Source organism: Gymnoscopelus braueri, assembly GCF_963280865.1.
Source record: "Gymnoscopelus braueri genome assembly, chromosome: 3".
Classification (NCBI taxonomy): domain Eukaryota; kingdom Metazoa; phylum Chordata; class Actinopteri; order Myctophiformes; family Myctophidae; genus Gymnoscopelus; species Gymnoscopelus braueri.
This window is the reverse complement of record NC_137612.1, coordinates 24,201,586-24,221,765: the sequence shown is the minus strand read 5'-3', so window position 1 is coordinate 24,221,765 and position 20,180 is coordinate 24,201,586. Positions and strand designations below refer to the sequence as shown.

General features: G+C 42.9%; 1 protein-coding gene across 1 annotated transcript; it reads left to right on the top strand.

The window, feature by feature from the left end:
• Positions 1-276: 276 nt before the first annotated feature.
• On the top strand, positions 277-19,757 carry LOC308081862 (RNA polymerase-associated protein LEO1-like; the record flags this gene model as incomplete). The annotated part of the gene is made up of 2 exons (XM_080423481.1): positions 277-561; positions 18,384-19,757. The coding sequence occupies 2 exons, from the start codon at positions 277-279 to the stop codon at positions 19,755-19,757; spliced, it is 1,659 nt and encodes a 552-aa protein (XP_080279607.1).
• Between the last annotated feature and the right edge of the window lie 423 nt (positions 19,758-20,180).

The window sequence follows — 20,180 nt, the reverse complement described above, 5'->3', positions numbered from 1 at the left end:
GTGTGTGTGTGTGTGTGTGTGTGTGTGTGTGTGTTTTTTCTCGTGTGTGTTCATGTCCTTGTATTGCTGTACTTGAGAGGGCCAAAAGTGTAGTAGAAATCGAGAAATAGACATTGTGAGGACCATTTTCGTGGTAATTTTCCTGTAAGCTTGTAGATCGACTATTATCAGCTTTCGGGTTAGGTTTATAATTGCGAGCGAGTGAGCGAGTGAGTGTGCGTGTGTGCGTGCGTGCGTGTGTGTGTGTGTGTGTGTGTGAAGCTACAGTAAGTGTGGATGACGGAGGACCGCCTTCACCTTTTGCTTTACCTCAAATCTACGACGCCCTCGCGCTCCATCAAGTTGTTAGCCTCACTGACATTAGGGGTTGTTGTGTACATCACCTCATCACCTCCCCTCAGGACCGGGCCTTTTCATTCTGACCTTGGAAAACATCCAAGCCAGCAGCATGTCCAAGCCTCAGGGAGGGTGGAGAGAGATGCTCTGGGTTGTCGGCTGAAGGTCAGCGTAGTCGCGCTGCATGCTGAAGAGCTCCACTGCTTGAAGACACGGGAGGAGCAGGTACACTTTCCGTCTCTGCTTGCTTGTCATCAGTGGTGTGAAGTAACTAAGTACATTTACTCAAGTACTGTACTCAAGTACAATGTTGAGGTACTTTTACTTTACTGAAGTATTTCCAATTGTCTCTACTTTTACTTCTACTCCACTACATCTCAGAGGCAAATGTTGTACTTTTACTCCACTACAATTATTTGGAAACTTTAGTTACTAGTTACTTTGCAGATATAAATTATTACAATATAAAACATACATTAACCACTTTAGCCCTATTTTATACCTAGGATATCTGAAAATAGCCGATCTACAAGCTCATAACGCGTCGCATTGCGACGCGTTTTGAGCTTGTAGATCTGCTATTTTCAAACATTTTAGTACTTTTACTTTTGGTATTTTAAGTACATTTTGATACCAATACTTTTGTACTTTTACTCAAGTCAATTTTGAATTCTGGACTTTTACTTGTAACAGAGTACTTCTACATTGCAGTATTGATACTTTTACTTAAGTAAAACATATGAGTACTTTTTCCACCACTGCTTGTCATGGACTATCATTTATATCTAGAGGCAATGCTCCCGAGAGGGGCCTGATCCATCACTTTGACAAACTGAGGTTTGCTTATATAGTGTATGATGTGGTGATTTGTTGTGGGCGCCGTTTCTTATTGTAAGCGGTTGCTGTCTTGTCATGTCATATTACCCTTTATATACCTTTATTGTTGTGTTTTTTTTATTATAAACCAGCTGCCTGCAAAACAAATTTCCCTTGCGGGGTGAATACAGGTTTGGATTTAAATTGAACCGAAACTTTCCATATTCCGTGCTATTGAACTTGTCTCTAGAGAGGGTTTCTTCCCCGGCCCATAATTAATAGACTGTTTGGAAGACCAGGATTGCTGCTTAAGAGAGGCCATATAGTCTGTAATGGAACATGACACAGAGCGCTGTTCTTCTGCCCTCGAGTTGCACCATAGAGCTCCGTAACATAAACACCCCACTATGATGTGCACACATGAAAGTGTATCCTTTAGCTAGAATAGACCTCTCCCCATCCAATAATGTCTTATCATTACTCAGCTCACAACGCAAATCCACTCCTCAGTAAATATTCAATCATAGGCCTATGTCCAGCTCACTATATGCGTTCCTTTCATCAAACAGCCATAGAAAGTAGAGGAAAAATAGGGGGACGTCTATTAATAAGAAAGATTGAGGCTAATGTGGAATGGACCAGAGGGTCTTCTGATTAGTCATCCACTGATCAAGTACACTGAGACGGGAAGAGAGATCTCTTTGAACGGGGATGTTTGCTCTTCTCTTGCTTCTACTACTGGAAATCAGTAATCATGCATTGATGTCTGCTCTTGAAGCAAACCAAGATCTCATTCTTTAAGGTCTACATGAATCTTTAAATATCATTCTGATGTGGTGTGACTACTCATGTTATATACGGTAGACATACATTTTATACAGTATGGTCGAAGGCTGAACCACAAGATTTGTCTGCTATGTCCCCACAGAAGTAGACTATCAATTACAGCTTTATATATGCCCACTCCACAGGTCAGATTTGGCTAAATGTTCATTAATATTATTCAATTATGTCTCAACATGTACACAAAAATATTCGGACTATTTCACCTGCACAACGCTGCACTAAATTGCAGTTTTTTTAATAAATCTGTTTCCTGACGTGTGTCTCCTTCATTACACGTGATGTTGCCAGCCGCTTCTTTTACCTGACAGTGAGGACTTTCCGCGGGAGTGTGTAACACAAGCAGAAGAACACACTATGGTTCCCAGGTCCGTGCCCTGCTGTACAGGTGGCTCAACCAACCTGCAGGAGCCACCAGCGCAGCGACGGAAATCACCCCCCCCCCCGATTCGGCTTCACACCTGAGGGGGGTGCACACACGTCCTATCATGTTCTCAGTGGTGGACAAAGTAATCAACCCCAGTACTTGAGACAAAGTATAGATACTCGAGATCAAATATTACTCAACTAGTGAAAGTATACATGCTTTTGAAATACTCAAGTATTCAAAAGTATAAATTAGATGGATTTTCTATTTTAATATAAAAAAAATCCTGATATTTAAAAAAATATATATCAATAATAGTAAAAATAGCAGATCTGCATCTGCTATTTTCACAGCTGACCTGAAAATCTCCTAACTAGTCCAATATTGTGCTGCCATAGTAGCATTGCTGTAGTCCCCCATATGTGCAATTTAGTTTTTTTGGTGTGACTGTTCTCATGGCCAACGCCTGAACAGTGTTTGTGGCCAGTTTGGTGCTGATTGGAGCAACCGTGTGGCCCTTGGAGTGACTATTCTCATGGCAGACCCCTGAACAGTGTTTGTGCCAAGTTTGGTGCGGAGCGGAGCAACGGTGCGCCTCGCCAAGTCCAATTTGTGACGTCCACCCACTGCCGACCCATTGGGCAATTGTTATATCGGATGTGAAATAGGGCTTAAGTGGTTAATTCATACTTTCCCCCTTCCTAGAACGTACTGGAGTCTTAAGTACAATATTTGTCTTTCAAATGTAGTGGAGTGAAAGTGAAGTATCCAAAAATACAAATACTCAAGTACAGATACACCAAAAATGTACTTATTACAGTACTCAAGTAAATGCACTTCATTATTGTACAGTAGGTGGTGGGCTGGAACTTTACCCTGCGCCACCTGGATGCCCAGCTATTCTCATTTGAAGTCATTTCCACATAATTACATCTTTGTCTAGATATGGACACATTTGTAAATGATGTCATGGACTGAAGAAGGCAGACCAATGAGTGGAATCATACTGGATGAATCTGACTCTGTTCTGCTTGACTGTTTCCACACTACAGACACTGGGAAGCAGTGGAGAATAATATTGATGATTACACGGAATTGGTCACTGCATAATTCAGCAAGTACATCGATGGATTATGAATACAAGAAATGCCAGTGTGAGCTCCGGAATGTCACCATCACAGCCACAAAGAACGCACTCTGGGCTAAAGTTCAGCAAAAAATATCATGGCTCCAAAGCTAAGCGGAAGATGTGGACTTGTCTTACAATCATAGATTACAAAGCGAGACCCAGCAATGTGCATCATGAAAGGTATTAATAAATGAGCATGATGCTGTTGAGGGGCTTTGATTTATTTGTATTTTATTTAACCTTTATTTAACCAGGCAGACACATACATACGTAATACTACAGTTATCATTGCAAGCGGAAGACGCTGCATTTCAAGCTGTCACTGCACCGACGTGTCGATCCCCATGTCTGTCTGTCTGTCTGTCTGTTGGCCTGTGCTATGAACACAACTAACGCGTACGGGTATTGCAAAAAAATAAAAGGGCATGCGTTCCCAATGGGCATCGTTCCCAACGGACATCGCTCCCAAAGGGCATCGGCCTAGTTATGCTTCATTTATGCTTTGTCGTACGATTAATGATGGTATTATGGACAGAAAGTACCAGATCTACAAGAGCTGAGCTCTAGAGTGAACTTGTAGCTCTACTATTTTCGGCATACGATACCGTCGTACGAGAAAGTCATTCAAGCTTTACGAATTGCACCAGCACATCAAAATGGCTCCTGCCAAATATGAATGCATGTACCCAGGTCCGTCTGTAATATGTCGTGTTCGCAATATTTTATATATGTCGGTCAGTGTTGTCCCTTCCCAAAAGAAAAAAATGCCAACCCATGCTGTTCTCTGCTACAGTGCATTATGAAAGGTTGCAAATGGCCTAATTTGCAGCTTTGACAGCACTAGCCTCAGCAGTGGGAGGGGTAGTAATAGGTTTTGAGGTGCCGCTTCAGTGACTGCCGTGATGGGAAAACTGTGGGTGAAAGTAGGCATAGGTCAGGCGTCTCTGGAAAGTCTGACAAATTAAAAACAGAGAACCTTTGACATTTATCATGCTAGAAAGCTGCAAAGGTCATTGACTGTAGCTACTTGCTGCTTTCAATTTCTTTTCCCCACTGCCCCTGGACCTGTTTTGCCGCGGCTCGCAGCCTGCTGCAGCTGTAGCACGGGGGAATTAGGAGTTCCGATCTATTATTTTGCAGGAGACGCTATAGGCTACAGTTAACCGATTTTGGTCTTTTAACTTCCAAAGTTTTTAGACCTTTCCCCAACTCTGATGTCCTGCGATGACATCTAAGATAGCTGATACCTGATTGTTGATTACATTTCTATAAATTTAGGATGGCCGAATTAGTTAGCTTATTCGTTCTTGCAGAATTGGGACAAAAACTTTAATTTATTTATATTTTTGTAATATTCCTTCAATTATGCTGGGAAAATATATTTTAAAATAAAAGATCATTAAGTGTTGACTGTTGAACCATGTAATGGGCCAACCTCCCACAGTTTTTTTTAGATGTCAACTCCATAAAATGGCATATCTGACGGAGTTGACATCTGACAGAGTCTGACGGAGTTGAAAGAAATGTTATGTTATGTTCTTTTCATTCCACAGCACAGTCGTAGTGAGTAGACAATTTACTTTTCAAAGTTGCTTAGAGTTCTATTAATGCTAATAGAATTACACATTTTAAAACTTTTTTTATTTAGTTTGGATTTAGAAGGACTGACTCAGTTGACATGTTATGGTTGGAACACATCAGATAGTGATATTATTTAGTGCATTTATCAAAAAATAGAAAGCTTACCAGAGCTTCCGTATCTTCCCCGCCTTTTTTTAAACCAGGAAATGAGACAGGGGACCTTAGGATATAGCTAAACCTGTTTATGCCTGATTAAATTATGTTTTTGTAGAAATCTGACAGAGTTGACTGCGATCTTGGACACAACTTTAAAGGGCAAAAACTTTGACAAAAAACTAATTTTTAAACAAAGATGATATTATTAGTACATTCTTACACTATGTTATCAATACACATGGTTAGTTTTTTTAATACTCTTAACAAAACAATAAAAAGGGTGTTTTCTGCCAAGTTTGGATGTAAAAAAAAAGGGAAACCAGACCAAAACATTGTATAAATCGCATGTAATTCATATAAATCCTTTAAGAATATATTTCCACCCAACTTTTTTTTTAAATTAGTGTGTTAATAAATAATAATTTGAAATGTTTTGGTAGGATTTGTCCCAATTCTCAAGAATGGGTGTATAATTACACAAGGATGGTGGGAGTAGACTGAAATGACAAACTCCGGCACAGTAATAATGCAGAGAAAAGTGATTTGTAATATCCCTCCCATACAAAAGTCTTGTAACATCACTGGGCCATGACTGTCTCATTAAAAATGTTACATAATTCCCATTATTCATAATTTAATGTGCATTTTCAGTTAATCTCTGCAAAACTATCTTATGACAAACCAATTTATGACAGTCATTGGCGAAATTACTTGAAACGGAACTGAATTGCAATTGTCTGCTGCTGTTGTCTTCTACACCGAATCTCTCTGCCAGAAATAGACGATCTTCAAGCTCACAAAGTGTTGCGTTGCGACGCGCTGTGAGCTTGTAGATCACCTATTTCTGGTAAATGTTCCCCCCAGAATTGGGGGCGTTGGGGTTCAAGTGGTTTAACCTCTGATGGGCCTTTGGCACATCCTAGAGTAAAAAGAGGATTAGCTGACTCAAGAAAGCCATTGTAGTAGAAAAGCCGCATCAGGGGATGATCATTATTTAAGTGAGGAATACCAATGAGGTCTCATTCAAGATAGGCTACAGGAAATCAAAAGCTTGAAATCCTGTGACTAAGACGAGTAATCCGGTGTTAATTACAGAAATGGGGCATATGATCAAACGGAGCGCATTGTGATCGCTCACTGTGAAATACTTATGTAGCTATTTCCGCATATCAAAAAAGCAGGAATCCATTAGCTATTTGTCTCAAACACTGTAGGTAGACCTAATACATTTACTAACATCAGAGTACACAATTAGCATACTAGAGAACATCCTAAAAGAGACGTGGCTTTGGATTTGTACAATAACAACTACTACTGTATAACAGCAACAACAAATGCTCAACAGAGACGGTTCTGTAGCTTACAGGGATCACCACAGTTCACTACTGTGTAATCTGTCTTGTTTTTCTTGAGGGAAAGAGAAGCATGTCTGATAAAACTTCACACAGAGGATTGGCTAATTTGCGCTGTGGCCAATAACATAGTCAAACTAGAAAGGTGTGCTCAGTAGAGTGCAAATCGGCAGGACCCGTGCCCAAATAATGAGCGATATGTACAGTATGTACGTTGCCTCTATTGTCTATCCCCCTCTGTCATACACATTAATTGTGTGTCCCTCTCTCCCTCTCTCTGTCTGTGTGGGGAATGTGATGACAATGTTTTGGAGTTGTGCGTGAGTTTGAAACGGCACAGGTCAATAGTTCTGGTCCATAGCCTGGCGGGACACTTATCCCATAGCGGAGGGACGATTGCTCTATCATTATGAAACGATTTAATACATGATTTAGTTGTCATTGCCCGATTTGAAAAATATTTGAGACATGATGTCCTTGGCCTGCTTACAGCGTGCACAAGAAGTATGAAAGACAGACACACAGCCACACACAGCCAGACAGACAGACACAGGGCAGAACTATCTCCTGGCAGAGATAATTATGTCATGTCCTTCAGAAAAAAATATTCAGCCTGTAAGGAAAAAGGAAAAGTTAAAGGTCCCAATCATAACAAAAAATCAACTCAAATCAATGAATTGAAATGAGAGTTAGAGGGGAAGGAATGAGGTGGCAGAGAGAAAGCGACAGAGAATGGGAGTGATCAAGAGAGACTGAAACGTAGAGAGCAAGATATCTGGTTATGGAGTCTTAAAAAAAATCGTTTTGTTTGAAAATTTGTCTCTGGACTCAATAATCTTTGCATCAATCAAATCAATCATGCAACACCCCTTTACCCCCCCCCCCCCCCTTCCAACTCGCCCTCCACTCATGTCTCCCCAAAGCGTCTTTTTATAAATTGACAGCTGCGGCATGGGCCTACAGTATATACAATATGTGCTCCTTTCCATCACATCTTCCTTCCCATATATCTGACGGCCTCCAGTCGGCGGTCCATGAACCCCGGCATCGTCTTGAAAGACAGATGAGAGGAAATGATTCATTTATTAGACAAGGCCCAGGATGCAATCCCAGGTGACCCGCTGATCAGATGAGGTTGATGCGGCAGAGGCTCGGCGGCCGTGGTTGATGCCCCGGTGTATTTGTGTTCTTTCTATATGCCGCGGCATGCAGGTCATCAGCTGCCCCTCCGCCTCTGCCTGGCGGCATGCAGAATAAGCCTGGCTTTGAAAAAGCACATGTCATGCCATCTAATCCAAAACGTCAATCCGGACCAGGCACGGCTAGGTTGATAGACTGGTGTGAGGGCTATCAGAGATGTAATTATTCTCCTCTATGAGGAAATATGGTATCTGGCCTCAGGTGTGCTTAGTTCCCCTGTATGCATTCTCAGTGCCAATGAGTTTGTTGGCACACACACACACCTACACGCACGCTCGCACGTACACACCTACACGCACGCAAGCACGCACGCACGCACGCACGCACGCACGCACGCACGCACGCACGCACGCACGCACGCACGCACGCACGCACGCACGCACGCACGCACGCACGCACGCACACACACACACACACACACACACACACACACACACACACACACACACACACACACACACACACACACACACACACACACACACACACACACACACACACACACACAGACACACACACACACATATCATGTTGTCATCACTATAGGTCAGACATGAAGTTACAATGTTAATAGGCTAATACATTGTATGTGTGCATGATCATTCCCAGCTTCATTTTCAATGAGATTCCGCACGTAATTCTGAACAGATTTCTGTCATTCAATGCTCTGTGTAAACTGCATTTTGAATGCTGAATTCAGCTGGGATGTCCCGATCAAATCACCCAGAACATGTCATTTTCAAATACAGAATGCTCGACTGTACATGTCTGTGATCTCAAGACGCCACTGTATTATGCTCTATTAGTTTTGGTTGGCTAGTGCCGGCATCATGGGATGCATATACCATAGCCTGGAGGGACGATCGCTCTGAAAATATAAATTCAAAAGATTACATAGTTATTGTTAACCGATTTGAAGAATCTAGGTCCTTGGGCTGCTGTCAGTGTGCACAGGAATATGATGCTGAGCGGCCTAGTGGACACATTCTAACACGTACTGCACACACTCATGAACACATGCGCGCACGCACACGCACACACACACACACACGCACACGCACACGCACACGCACACGCACACGCACACGCACACGCCTATGTTAAACATGGTATATGGAGGAGATAATGATTGGTTAAGGATTTACTGTCCTTTAATAATGAATGCCTGATGAAACCCATTGAAACTTTAAATTGACTACCGGTACTTTATTTCACAATCCCAATCTTTCAACATCAGTCTTCTTCAGGCGTGAGCTGTGAGCTCTCTGTGAATAAACTCACATATTATAGTCTGGACACTTATAAGCTGTCTTCATGTTCTAGATAGATTCTTTTTTTTAATTGATCTTCAATATGTACCTCCATTACTTCTAATGGCTTTTGACATATCTTCCTTGGAATGCATCTAACCCTAAGAATTTGAGCTATTTGGGAAAAAAACTTGAATGCATTTTTCTTGTAGATTTTACAACGTATTAACCATATTCATTCGAGCATGTTTTTGATAGATTAAAGTCTGATATTACCTTGTCCATCTCATCTTAAAAGTTATTTCAATTGTCTACTTGTGCTCTCCTCTTTATAGTAATGTACTCTGCACTGTACAGGACCTAGGCTTGGGGATGTAGACACTCACACCCTGCATAGTGAGAAAGAGCTGGCTCAACGGGGCAGTTGTATTGACTTTGATTTAAACCCATAGCAAGCAGACATAGGCTGGGTTATTTAGACTTGTGTGTAGTCAATAAAGTGCACATGCTTTAACCACTTGAACCCCATCGTCCATATTCTGGGGGAAAAGTGGCCAGAAATAGCCTGATGCACATGGGCATTGACCATTGGCATATGCAGGTGCTGACAAATGTGATTTTATCTTAAGCTTCTTCATTTTTGCCAACAATTGCCACGGGTTATGAGATCTGTAGTCACGGTTGCGATCCCAAGACTGCATGTAGGCCAGCAGAGGCTCAGTATCGTGGTAATACATTGTGAACTGGCTAAACACATGTACTAACACACAGCCTAAAGGACTTTGCATCCAAAAATAAACAAATCATCCTGGCGTTTCTGTCAGGGGGTGGCTCTGCATCGTTTATGATATTCATTCATATTTGATACAGCCAGTCTATGGAGAAAATGTAATTAATTCGTCCTTAAAAGTCTTAAAAACTACACTTCCGGGTATGAAATCACTGTCCCTACAGCAGCCACGTTCATGGGAAATGTAGTCGTTGGGTTGTTTGACTCGTTTCTAGCGTTTATTGTGTTACTCTTTGGGTACATTTGTACATTTCCACCTTCAGTCGATGCTTCATATCCATTTGAGCAAAATCGCCCGGATGATTTGTTTATTTTTCGAACACAGTTCTTATATATGAGGCGAATATCTAAGATTCCCCTATGGGGATTTCAACACAAAAAAATAACACTGTGACCAAGGGGGATAGCGCCCTCTAGCGGCAGCAATATCAGGACTTCGCCACTCTATAGCAGATACTTGTTGACCTCGGTGTGTGTAGTGTGTCAAAGAGTAGTGCTTGTGTGTGTGTGTGTGTGTGTGTGTGTGTGTGTGTGTGTGTGTGTGTGTGTGTGTGTGTGTGTGTGTGTCTGCGTGCGTGTGCACACATGCGTGCGTGTGTGTGTATGTATGTGTATGACCATCTAAAGACCAAAGACCATTGCAGATGAACATTTGATATGCAGCAATTCACATTATAGACACTTTCACTCGCTATCCCTCCAACAAATTGCCCACACATCTGCCTATAACACCCCGCCAAATACTAAGGTTTTGACCAGTCTTGTTTTATACCATTATAAATAAACTTTCACTCATTCTTGGCTCATGGGACAGCCTTAGCTCCGGTCCATAGCGTTGGAGGAGAACTCCTTCTAACGCTATGGACCAGAGCTATTTCTGTTATATTGTTCACAAGCTTTGGGAATGTTAAATTGATGTGCAAAATACAATTTGTTTGTCTAGAGACAAGATGAATACGCTGATTACTCGCATAGTAATATAAGTGCTCAAATAAACATCCATTCTCATTTCATGTCTTTTTTTAGTGCATGAAGTTATGATCTGTGCTTACTAGATAACAATTCTGTAATTACCAAAACCCCCCATGGGTTTGCTTACTGTAATGTAGTTTCTTAACAGCAAATATCAATTTAAGATCAGCCAAACCGTGAAAACATCAGTATAGGCCTACTTCTTCCATCAATCTATGAATAAATGGTCTCATGTAGATTCTGGGTTGGACAAAATGCTCAGGCTAGTTATTCTGGTTGATAGGTGAATCCTAATGTGACAATGAGGAATGAGACCATAACATGAACTATATCAAATATTCAGGACTGATGATACTCCCTCTCACTCTTACGGCCGATTCATACTTTATCGCACGACGGTGTCACGCGTAGAAAATATTAGACATACAAGCTCACAGCACGTGGTGGATGTGACGAGTTGTGAGCTTGTAAGTCTGCTGTTCTCAGCGTGCGCGACACCGTCATGCGACGGAGCATAAATTAGGCTTTCTCCCCTTTATATTTGCTCATCCGCTGTGCTTGTAGCCATCACACATGGGCCTCTATTCTGAGCACACATCTAACATCCTTCCATGAGTATTGGTGAAAGAATCTAATAAAAAAGGCTGCAAGGTGAGAGTCATCTACAAGAAATCCAATCAGTGCTCCACATTGCGGAGGAGCTGTAGCATTGTGTGGTGTACAGAGTGAACCAAGCTAATCAGAGGTCATTTTCAGAGGCCAATTTCAGATTTATGATTGCTCAAGGTCTGTGTTGCAGTTCTTTCAAGTCACAGCCAATCAAAATCCTCCTCCTCAACATTTGTGCTGAGTTTGAAATAGGCTACTTGGGTACATCTGCAGTAAGGCAATTTTAAGTGTCTCGCAGAGAGGCGATGGTTGTTAAATGACACTTAATAGGAATCCGCCAGAATCCTTCCCGGAGATGCACCTCTGTGTTTCTCTGACCATAGCATTGTCCTGTAGTGTACCCAATTCCATATTTTACCACATTAATTTGCGAGCCCAGGGCAGACGCCTGACTATTCCTGTTGAATATTTACACAAGCCCATCTCTCATGCTAACGACAAAAAAATACCAATTTATTTGGCATACAAATTTGCTTTTATCCGATAAAGCTAGATGCAAATTATTTCCAGTAAAGAAGGTCAAACGTATTCAACATTTTTCACAAGACCTCTTTGAATAGGGTTTGATGTTGGTCTAAACATAGACGTCTGCATACGTCTTAAAATATTTTACACTCTGACCTGAGTGCTGGCGCATAATATATGCCCATAAGCTTTAACTTGCCCAGCTCATAATAAGCCCTTGGGAATTTAATGCATTTAAAAACAAGATGGAGTCTATTAACAGTGTGAGTTGCATGCAGATGTTGGACATCATGTAGCTGACCTCATGTTAATGATGTGCATGCCCAAATATGGAGTGATGGTTCTGAGATTATTCAGCAAATGTGAAAAGAAAATATATAATATATTATGTGAAAATGGTTTCTTGTGCACGGCACGCTGCACAAGAAATTTGGCACTGTTCCATCCAGTGGTTCACGAGATTAGCCGCGTAGATACAGACACACATACAGACGCACAGACCCTCTTCTAGATCAGTGGTTCTCAAGCTTTTCAGGCCGCGACCCCCCAAAATAATCATATTTGAACTGGGGACTCCCCACCCTGATAAGCACTTGGAATTGTAGGACTTGAGGCATTACATTTAGTTAGACTCAGTTCCACAGATAAATATTGTGAAAATAGCAGATCTACAAGCTCGTAGATCGGCTATTTTCACAATTGTTACCTATTTCTTATATTATTTGACAATTTGGCCAATGTTTGACCAGTTTTTATAGTATAGTTTGTTGATTACTTTTGATGCAGTAATGGTCATTTCTTTCCTTCTTTTTTGAAAAAGTGTTAAAACGGTTTTAAAAGTCCTTAAATTGTCACTTAACTGTCATCTGGAGACCCCCCTGGGGCTCCCGACTACCCTACAACGTAATGGAAAAATAAACTTTCATACTGGACAGGCGCTCTCCCTGGCCTGTACAACTCATGAAGCCACGGGAATCAAATGTGTGCAGTGGGGCAGGTCACCAGAGCCATTTGGCTCATGAATGTTTCCTGCTCCGTAGGATACTGGGAAACGCTGACTTGGCTGATTGGTTTCTGTCCACCTGTTCGCCATGGGAATGACCTCTAGGAACAGGTAGGTGACGCAGCAGGACCAGTCATGGCTTGGGCCCAGCATGGAGATGCTGTGTACTGCATGCATGGTAGAGGCATGAAGAGATGAAAGGAGAGATGAGATAGTTAGGGGATGTGACTTGCAAGTGATGCAGAAGTGGACAACAGAAAAGCAAAGATGGACCTAAAATGTCTTGGAAGCATACACTAGAGGTACAACCGAGTAATTTCTGTGATGTAGTTTCAATTTGGAATTATGTAGCTGAACATTTCTATTAAAGTTTTTGTGTGTAAACATGAAAAACTTGAGTACATCTATTTGACTGAATGCGATGTGAAAACTCAAGGCTACACTGAATGCCATGTTAACCATATATCATTTTAATCACAACCTATGAAGTGCACAGTAGATTTATAGTGTTGCTTTAGTCACACCATAGGCATCATTACAATATTGTGAAAGTGTTGTGGTGGGTGTTTTTTTCTTGTGGCCAGCTATTCCAAACCTTTACGACTTTGAATTACAGCATTGCAGGCAGTGGCGATAAACGGGAGGACATTGATGCAATAACTCTGACCATTCATAAACACTTAACACAGAATGCCTCTGCTGTTTTATGATACCCCTCTAGATCTTTGTGTTTTTTTATGCTAGCCACAAAATGTCAGCAAATGCCAGCTGTTGGAAATGCATGACTGATGGGTGAGCTGTGTGTTTCACTGCCCAATCACACACAATTGGCTCTCCCTCTCTATTTCCCCATCTCTCAAAGGGTCATGGCACCCTGGAAACATCTTCAGAGCCAATTGAGGGTAATAACATGAAGATAAACATTGTGCTTCCATCTGAGAGGGTAATGAGAACTTAATTTCACACTGTTGTCAGCAAAGCTGAGATCATTTCACTTTAAAGTCAATCTGTTCAGAGTGGGGATTTAGTTCACGTTTAATTCTTTAATATATGCAATAAAAAAAGAATATGTCTGTCCGTGTGTGTCCGTGTCCGTGTGCGTTAGGGCATTCACAGAATAGTCGAATATTCGAATATCAAACCGACTATTCGACTATCAAACCACTATTCGACTATTCAAAAAAAAAAAAAAGCATTTTTTTAAGATTTTTTTTTTTAAAGATTTTTTTTTTTTGTGGCTTTTCTAGAGCAGACATGCAGCTGTGAGCTCTGGTGTGACGTCAACTCGCATTCATTGAGTCGAGTCATCAATGCAATTGAAAAAAAAATAAATATATATATATTTTTTAATTTTTTAATTTTTTATAATCAAATCGAATAATCGAATATTCGAATACTTTTGGGTCGAATAATTCGAATACCATAAATCACTATTCGTTAATGCCCTAGTTGTGCGTGCGTGCGTGCGTGCGTGGTGTGGTGTGGTGTGCGTGTGCGAGAGTGTGCATGTGTGTTATAATATATGCAGACTCTCGTCTTTTCTTTTTGAATCTTATGCTCTCTACTTCAACATGTGAGCACATGATGAACAATCCAGCTTTCTCTGCTCATAAACTTGCAAGCTCTGTAATTTGAGAACACTACTTTTAATAAATCACAATTAGAGAGTTATTCATCTGATTGCTGCAAGACCAACTATGTTTTCTTCCACAATAGGCTGAATTATCTAATCGACACCTGTGGTGTCTCGCCTCCACTGCTCACAAAGTGCTTCCGGACATGTGTGGCATTGAGTGAGCAATTTGGGATAACAAAGATTTTTTACAGTGTGGCACAGAAGGGGCCAGCCATCTAGAGTGTGTGTGTGTGTGTGTGTGTGTGTGTGTGTGTGCGTGCGTGCGTGCGTGCGTGCGTGCGTGCGTGCGTGCGTGCGTGCGTGCGTGCGTGCGTGCGTGCGCGTGCGAGGTTGCCTTTTTAACCTTTGTGATAGGCATACGTACTTAGATTTTACGTCCTCTCCTCCTGTCCTTTTTTGAGTGCTCGATCTTTTCTCCTTTTTCAGTCATGGTTCCCATTGATCCTAGTAGCACCATCAGTCTACTTTTTATCTCCATTAAGCACCTGGTTGTTTTTTGTGTTTTTCTCTGCTAATATGAAAAGCTACGCCTGTGGATAGGACATCATATACCAATTTACACATATTGACCGTATAAGCAATTTAATATAGGTACGGTTTTGCCCACTCAAATGGCACCGATATCTGGTCTGGCCCATCTACTATAATGTCTGCAAAAGGGTAACAGGAAGAGTGAAACAAAACGTTCAAATCAGTCAAAATAGTCATTCAAAAGACATAAGTTACAGTGTCACCATCCAATCAATGATATTAAAGTTAATTCATACAGCGTGGGTCCCATGTGGATCTCAGACTTCATGTCGCCAGTCTGTGATGTCAGTCATGTATGTATGGTGTACAGTATTTATCACGTATGACTACAAATTTGGGCTAGGTTTCAGCACGATCTGACCGCCATTCACTTGCACTCTAAGATTAAAGTTAAATATTTCAAATATAAAACATGATGAACACGTGAAAATAATCAGTGTATGTACTTCCTTGTCCTACTGGCAGCGTGCACAAGAAAGTTGCCACTGATTGGTCCAGCGGTTTGCGAGATTAGACTCAAATAAACACAGACACGGCAGACCCACTTCTAGGCAGCTTGCCTCCTACAGAGCCACGTCGTAAAAACAAACCATTGCAGTATTTAACTAGAAAAAGTCCTCCTCGGAGCACAGGTCTCCGCCAGGTCAGGTAGGTTATTGTGGCCTCCTGGTGGCGCTATAATAGGCCGATGTTTAAAGGGTGCCATTTGTTCTTAGGCCTTGCACGGCAATCGGACACTGCATTCATGGTTTGAGGCATTTTGTGTGTTTTTTTTTTTTACTAAATTAGACCTGCTGGTGGCGCTATAACAGGCCAATGTTAAAAGGGTGGCATTTGTTCCTCAACATAGTGTGAATGTGCGTGCAAAGTTTGACCGCAATCGGACGCGTTCATGATTTGCGGAATTTTGTTCAAAACAAGCCACTACTGCAAACTTTAGATGTCAATCTTAGCCAATGTGGATGGAATATGAAAAATCAAACACATCCGTCTTGATCACATGACTATGGAGATCATGTGTACCGATTTGCGTGAAATTAGGATAAAATCGGAAGGAGTAATATAAAATAATGTGTTTTACATAAGTCGGCCTCCTGGTGGCGCTATAAAAGGCAAATGTAAAAAATGCAGGGCAAAGGTTTTTCCCTGACCTCTAGGGAGTGCGCATACAAAGTTTTACACAGATCGGTGCAGTTATAGGTAAAAACATGAATCGGCCTGTTATAGCGCCACCATGAGGCTGATTAGAAAATTTTCTAGTGGCATTTCTTCCTGGCATAGTGGAAATAAGCGTGCAAAATTTCACGGAAATTGCATGCTGTGTTCATGATTTGAGGCATTTTGTTGAAAACGGAGCACTCCTGCAAACTTTGGAAGCCATGTTTAGCCAATCAGGATGGAATATGAAAAATCTGAAAGACCGGTTTTGTTTAATGACTATAGAGATACTGTGTACTGATTTGCGAGATTTTTGGACAAAATCTGCAGGAGTACTGTCAAAAAATAGGTTTTGCACAAATCGGCCTCCTGGTGGCGCTATAAAATGCCCATGTGAAACATTTGGGGCAAAAGTTCGGAATTGGCATCCAGGGAGTGTGTGTGCACAGTTTCGCTGCGATCAAGCCAACGGTGGCGGAGATTAGCTGGTCACAGACACACACACACACACACACACACACACACACACACACACACACACACACACACACACACACACACACACACACACACACACACACACACACACACACACACACACACACACACACACACACACACACACACACACACACACACACACGGACGGACGGACGGACGGACGGAGGGTAAAACATACTCTCTCGCCATGCCTTTCGGCCTGGCGGAGACAATAATGAACACAGAAATCATTCAACAAAATAATCAGTGAATACTTTATGTAGCAGTGTGCGTTAAATGTCCTACAGGCTAAACAGAAGATACTCTGGCCTTTAGTGTGAGAATAAATGTAAAATATGAGCATTAAAACAAGCGAAAACCTATTCCATCCCCCATGGCTTGCCAACTTGGACGGTGCGCCTGTTGACGCGTGAGTCCGTCGGCAGACTCGGCACTCACCTAGTAGCTCGCTTGCCTGGCGGCTCGCTTGGGCGTGCCTCATGCCTCAAGGCCGGCCTTGTTTTCAAGTGAGGTAAAAGGTCAATAGGTCACGCGTATAAAACCATTCTTTATTCAAAACAAGTGCTCCCCCTCCCTGTGGCCCATCCAATGTAGCACCAACTGCCTCAGAGCATTGAAACAGGTGATAACCTCATTCCATCCACCACGGCTTGCCAACTCGGATGGCATGCTTATCAGCAGCTCGGCGCGGTAACTCGCTCACCTAGTGGCGGCTCACTCGGGCATGCCTCACGAGCGCTGTCGCTGTTGGCACGCCTGCCTTTTTTTTCAAATGCATGTAAAGTCATGCATACTGACGTTCTTTATTCAGTTGAGAGTGAAACAAAACGAGCGCTCCCCCTTCCCTGGTCCATCCAATCTACCACTAACCACCTCAGAGCATTCTGGACGGATTGCTTATTACCTCGGCCAGGCAGAAGGCCCGGGATTGATTGATTGATTGAATGCTTTATTAGCAGTTTGCACAAAAAAAAAGCACAGGAAAGCACAGTTCAATACAAGGTCTGCTAAGAGGATTTTAAACCTAAGAAAGCCTATGGCTTGTTTACATTGGGGTCCTTTGTACTCAATTCATCAAAACTTTAATGACAGACAAATATACACAACTATGCAAAACATCATATAAACAGTTTTAAAACAAAAACAAAAATATGTACAGCAAACAGTTTCAGGGGGTGGGGGCTAGGCTTTGACTTTTACAGGGGCCAGTTTCGAATTGCAGCCAACTGTAAGTGCTCTTTTAGAGCGGTTTTGAAGGAGAGTAGGGATTCACACTCCTTTATGAGTACTGTTGGTAGGGCGTTCCACATGTTTGTTGCATAGCAGGAGAATGAATTTAACCCTTGAGATGGATGGATGGAGATGATGTTTTTGCTCCTGTCTCTCTCTCTCTCCCTTGCTGATCATGCTGTTCAGATGTCACACACAACAGAAGCTGCTGCCTAACAACGCCGATTTCACGTCAGTGCTATGACATCAGGCATGTCCATATTTGGACATATTCCACTGGGGCTGTGATGTCAGGGACTGGGGATACATGGCGGACATGGACAAATTGGGAGCAACGTGCGATTACGATCATGAGCAACGTGAGTCCGGCCCTTGCTTCGGTTTTGGATTCAGAGTAGGAGAGTGACCATTCAGACAGAAGTATGCACAGTGAGCCGGGAACTCCCCAGACCGGTCCGGGTACCCTTTACTCTGACCTAGAAGGTTCCGGCAGTGAGAACCAATCTGATGATGAGAGGTTGGGGGAAGGTGCCAAGAAGTCAGAGGATGAGCGTCACTACAACACATCTACTGATGAAGAAAATAACTCGGACGACGAGAGTTCAAGGAACAGGAAGTTAGAGTCTCCAGAGAGCAGTGATATTGATATTGGAGAAAAGAAAAGTAGGAAGGCAGCGGTAGATGACCTGTTTGGAGACTTCTCTTCAGACAGTGACACTGAGAAGCCTTCCACTCCAGGACAGCGCCGGGACGATGCAGAGGGTGGCATGGAGGGGGAACAGCCTGACGGGGAACAGCCTGACAAAGAGAAGCTCGTCCCTAGGACCTGTACTATTGAGGTGGAGATGCCCAAAGTCAGCGCTGACCTCGGATCTGACCTCTACTTTGCCACTTTGCCCGACTCCCTGTTTGTGGAGCCCAAGCCCTTTGATCCTCAGTACTATGAGGAGGAGTTTGAGGATGAGGATTTGCTAGATGAAGAGGGATGGTCCAGGCTCAAACTGAAGGTGGAGAATACCATTCGCTGGAGAGCAAAGACAGATGAGCAGGGGAATGAGACACGTGAGAGCAACACACGCATCGTCAAATGGTCTGATGGCAGCATGTCACTCCACCTCGGAAATGAGGTGTTTGATGTTTGCAAAGATTCTCCGCAGAGCACGCATAACCATCTGTTCATCAGACACAGTGCTGGTCTACAGGGACTGGCTGTGTTCAAAAGCAAACTCACATTCAAGCCGCACTCTACAGACATCGCCACCCACAGGAAGTTGTCTCTTGCTGACCGTTGCTCCAAAACGCAGAAGATCAGGATGCTTCCCATGGCGAGACGGGACCCCGAGTCCCAGCGCCCTGAGATGATAAAGAAAGACCAGGAGCGCCTGCGCGCCTCCGTCCGCAGGGAGTCCCAGCAGGCGAGGATGAGGATGAAACAGCACCGGAGAGGGCTGAGCAGCAGCTACCTGGAGCCTGACCGCAATGATGAGGAGGAGGATGGAGAGGAGGCCGTCAGCCTCGCCGCCATCAAGAGCAAATACAAAGGAGGAGGCTTTAGGGAGGAGCAGGCATCTACTCGCAGGATCTACTCGTCCGACAGCGATGAAGGCTCTGATGACGACAAGGCCCAGAGGCTGATGAAGGCCAAGACATTTGACGAGGAGGAGGGCGAGGGCAAGAGGAAGGCTGAGGGTGACGATGAGGCGGCCACTAAGAGGGCAAAGAAATCTGTCATCAGCGATGAAGAAGAGGAAGATGAAGTGGATGATGAATAATTCCATTTTTTTACTGTCTCAGTGCTCCGTCTGAGAGGCATGAGAGGGAGAGAGTCTCCCACTGTACAACACAGAGAGAGAGAGAGAGAGAGAGAGAGAGAGAGAGAGAGAGCGGGGAGAGAACGGGAGGAGCGAGACAGAGCCCATTTCAACCATGCAATAACCTGTCCAATGTTGGGTACTGGAACTTGACCTGCTGAACCCAACAATATGTGTTTGTTTTTTGCCTGTCTACTATAAAAAGTTGAAGTTGTGTCTCTGTGTCTATCTGTGGCAGGCGTGTGGGTGGGAAGATTCTGCCCATATATGGACAGACCCAACGTCAGCGCAAATCAACATCATTGTGTTTTACGTGACATGCCCATACAGTATGGAGATCCCCAACATCAGCGCTAATCGCCGTTCTTAGGCCACAGCTTCTGT